Consider the following 4043-nt stretch of genomic DNA (forward strand, 5'->3'; position numbering starts at 1 on the left):
ATCCGGTCTCAATCTCTTCTTCCTCATTAGAAGACTGTTGTTCCACCGATTCTTGAATGGGGCTCTCAGGAGCTGAGCTTGTCAATGGGGTTCCCTGTCTCAAACTCTCCAGCAAAGTTCTGAGAGTAGCAGCACGGTCTGAATTAGAATGAGGAAGATCCTTCAAGCTTTCCCAGTTTCTTTCCTCATAGAACCCTTGATTCTCAATGAACTTCACATCCCTTGATACTAACACCCTCCTTGTCTCAGGAATGTAACATTTGTAGCCCTTCTGATTGATAGAATAGCCAATGAACATCCCTTTTGTACTTCTTGCTTCTAGTTTGTTCCTTTGTTCCCCTGGTACTAAGACAAAACAAACACAACCAAATACTTTTAGATAATCGATTCAGCTGATCTTCTCAAGTAATACCTCAAATGGGGAAGAATCTTGGAGGATTCTTGTGGGAAGCCTATTGATCAGATAACAGGCCGTGACTACAGCATCTCCCCAAAATCTCTTGGGCACGTTCATATGAAACATTAGGGACCTGGCCACCTCCATAAGATGCCTGTTCTTCCTCTCAGCAACTCCATTTTGCTGAGGAGTGTAAGGGCAGCTCGTTTGGTGCACTATACCATGCTGAATAAGGTGTTGTCTAAAGGCTTGGCTTGTGTATTCTCCACCATTATCTGATCTAAACACTTTGATCTTAGCATTATAATGGTTAGTTACATACTTTTGAAAGTTCATAAAAGCCTCTAGCACCCTATCTTTAGATGGCAACAAAGTTATCCAAGTGTATTTAGACTTCTCATCAATAAAGGTAACAAAATATTTATGATTTTCTCTAGACATGCAAGGAGAAGTCCATACATCAGAATGAACTAAATCAAAACAGTTCTCATATATAGTAGATGATTTAGGAAAGACAGTTCTACAATGTTTGCCTAAAATACAAGCCTCACAAGCATTGTTTTCAAATTTAACATTAGGCAACATCAAGTTCAAAGATCTATGATGGGGATGACCCAATCTAGCATGCCACAAAGCATTATTCTCAACAGCAGAACTAAAGACAAAAGCATTAGATAAAGAGGATGGCTCAGTATTTTCAAGAACATAAAGACCATCCTTTGTTATTCCTTGTCCGAGAAGCTTACTTGACTCAATATCCTGAAAGAAAACCTCATTAGGACTGAATATAGCATAACAATTTAGATCAGTAGTTGCTTTCTTAATAGACAACAGATTAGATGTGAATGAGGGCATGTAAAATGCTTTAGACTGTTTATCAAATAGCTTAAGATCACCAATGCCTTCTATCTTAACCTTTTCACCATTAGCAATAATCACATTTCCTAATGCAGGTTTCATGTTACTAATCAATTTAGCATCACTAATCATATGATGGCTAGCTCCAGAGTCAACAATAAGTGGTTTATCACTTTTTAAGGCATGATTAGCAGAGTGATTTTCTAAAGAATGATCATGCACAACAGTATTAGCGATTTGATTAGTCAAGTTATGATCATGTAATGCATGAAAGCTAAAGGCTTTAATCGGTTTACCAGACTCTTTAAGAGCCTTAATGAGAGCATCCAGATCTGATTTCTTCACATATTCAGCTGAGGCCCTCATAGCAACACCTTCCTTTTCACGGTCTGAGAGGCCAGCCTCCTCATGAGCATGAGCTTCATTCGCCCTAGGCTTCCTCTGGTCCTTGCGGCTTTGCTTGAGATGTGGGTACAAAATCCAGCACTTGTTCTTCAAGTGACCCTTCTTTTTACAGTGCTCACATACCCACACTTCACGCTCCTCACCACCATAAGAACCCTTGTTGGCCGCTACAGCTTCACTCTTGTTAGCCATCACCAAGTCACTTCCTTTGTTACCAAAGAGACCCAAAGAGCCTTGTTCCTTCTGGATCTGAGAGCAAACTTCCTCCAGGCTTGGTAGAGTCTTGGATCTGAGCATGTGCTTCACCAGATCATTGTAAGTTGGGTTCAAGACCATGAGAAGAGCAAAGACCTTATCTTGCTCTCTTCTTTCATTCAGAGTCTCAGCATCAACAGTGGCTGGCCTCAGCATCTCAAGCTCTGCCCAAAGAGATCTGAATCTACCAAAGAAGGTGTTAAAGTCCAGATCTCCTTGGTGGAGGCTGTTTATTGCCTTCTTAACCTCAAAAACTCTGGTGAGATTACATGTGTTTCCAAACACATTCTTCAAGGTATCCCACAGCTCCTTTGCACTCTCACAATAGGAGTAAGATTCCAACACAGGGATATCCAAAGCACCATGGAGAATAGCTAGAACCGCCTGGTCTTCCTGATACCACTCATCAGAATCAGTCACAGCCGGCTTCTTTCCTCCTTCTTTAGATTCGCCACTCTTTGCATCTTCAACATGATGCCATAGCTTCCTTCCACACAACACAGCCTTAGCTGTTCTTGCCCAAAGCAGATAGTTGTCTGCTCCTTTGAGAACAATCGGTAGAGCCTGAGCTTTGTTTCCCTCCATAGCAACCGTAGCAACACAGATTAACAGAGAAAGAAGAGAAAGTTTGAGTCTTTCACAAGAACAGGGTTTGTACGGACGTTTTCTGGGTTTAGAACGAAGAACAAGCGGTTTTGGAGATGAGATTAGAGAGAAAACAAGAGAAATAAGCCACCAGATTCAACAACCTGGCTCTGATACCATGAGAGAATATATAGATTAGCAGCGGATAAGAGATGATTAAGAGATTAAGAGATTGTGTTGAGAGATTAGTGATGAACTCGGATGAATGAAGAGAGAATAGAGAGAATGGTGAGAAAGAGATTACTTCTCTTTTTTTAGAAAAGACATTACATGTGTATACAGCTATATAAAGGAAAAGCAAAGAGCATATTCTAAAAGATTCCTAAGCTAAGAGCCAAAAGAGGAAAAAGTAAAAGCTACTTGAAAAGTAGCTTTTCAAACGGTCACAAAGGGATAAGGCTCCTTTCCCTCTTTTATCTTTGAACGCCAAAGGAGAAGAAGAGACTTGGAGAGAAAGGCTTCTAGATAACTTGATGAAGAAGCAACCCTAAGCATGGTCTTGTACGGACTTGTACGGACATACTTGAGAAGATCAGCTGAATCCTTAATGATAATGATCTCTCTTGATTAACAAAGAGAACACACGGCCTGAAAAGGATGGGCAACAGCTTGACTATTGTAGTAGACTCTGGTGTTGACCAAATGATGCATCTCCTTCCACATTTAGGATTCTGTACCTCTTGTTTCTAGTCTCAGTAGTGTCTACCTCTTATTTCAAGTCTCAAAACTCCCACTTGTCAATATAATGCTAATTGGTTATGTGGATGATTTAATCATCTCTGGGAATGACAAGGTTGGAATTCAGGAAACTAAGGACTATTTACATTCTGTTTTTGATATTAAAGACCTTGGTGAACTAAAATACTTCCTTGGGATAGAAGTGTGCCGATCTAAAGAGGGCCTTTTCTTGTCCCAAAGGAAGTATGCTCGAGATATTGTTCATGATGCAGGTCTTAAGGATGCAAAACCCGCTAGAACTCCATTAGAGGATGCATATAAAGCTCACCAACAGGGGGAGAATGAAGCTGAGAGTCTCTTTGATGATCCCAAGCTATACAGAAGAACAGTTGGTAAGCTTATATACCTCACAATAACTAGACCTGACTTGTGTTTTGCTGTGAATCAGGTGAGCCAACATATGCAAGCCCCAAGTACATATCATTGGAACATGGTGAATCGCATTCTGAGATATCTCAAAGGAACCTTGGAGCAAGGGATATGGATGGGGTGCAATGGAAGCTCAGAAATAGTTGGATATTGTGATGCTGATTGGGCTGGTGACAGAACTGATAGAAGATCAACAACCGGCTATTGTACTTTCATAGGAGGGAACTTGGTGACTTGGAAGAGCAAGAAGCAGAAGGTTGTGTCTTGTTCAAGTGCAGAAGCCGAGTATAGAGCTATGAGAAGACTTACAACCGAGTTGATGTGGCTGAAGATGCTTCTCTCAGATCTTGGAATAGAGTTTCGTCTACTACCGCGA

The 4043-nt window shown here is 40.8% G+C and overlaps 2 protein-coding genes across 2 annotated transcripts; one reads left to right on the forward strand and one right to left on the reverse strand.

Moving 5' to 3' along the window:
- Positions 1-479: 479 nt before the first annotated feature.
- LOC112083346 lies at positions 480-2741 on the reverse strand. Its single transcript, XM_024150894.1, has 2 exons — positions 1552-2741; positions 480-1156 (listed from the first exon to the last, which is right to left on the reverse strand). The coding sequence occupies exons 1-2, from the start codon at positions 2498-2500 to the stop codon at positions 1149-1151; spliced, it is 957 nt and encodes a 318-aa protein (XP_024006662.1). The 5' UTR covers positions 2501-2741; the 3' UTR covers positions 480-1148.
- Positions 2742-3305: 564 nt separating this feature from the next.
- LOC112083345 (uncharacterized mitochondrial protein AtMg00810-like) lies at positions 3306-4024 on the forward strand (the record flags this gene model as incomplete). The annotated part of the gene is made up of 1 exon (XM_024150893.1): positions 3306-4024. A coding segment is annotated over exon 1 (719 nt), but the record flags the coding sequence as incomplete, so codon positions are not given.
- Positions 4025-4043: the final 19 nt, after the last annotated feature.

The sequence above is a fragment of the Eutrema salsugineum genome, unplaced genomic scaffold, assembly GCF_000478725.1.
Source record: "Eutrema salsugineum unplaced genomic scaffold, Eutsalg1_0 scaffold_612, whole genome shotgun sequence".
Lineage (NCBI taxonomy): Eukaryota > Viridiplantae > Streptophyta > Magnoliopsida > Brassicales > Brassicaceae > Eutrema > Eutrema salsugineum.

What these genes read in the sequence shown, in the direction of transcription:
- LOC112083346 (XM_024150894.1), bottom strand. Translation starts at nt 2,500, where the DNA reads ATGGAGGGAAACAAAGCTCAGGCTCTACCGATTGTTCTCAAAGGAGCA.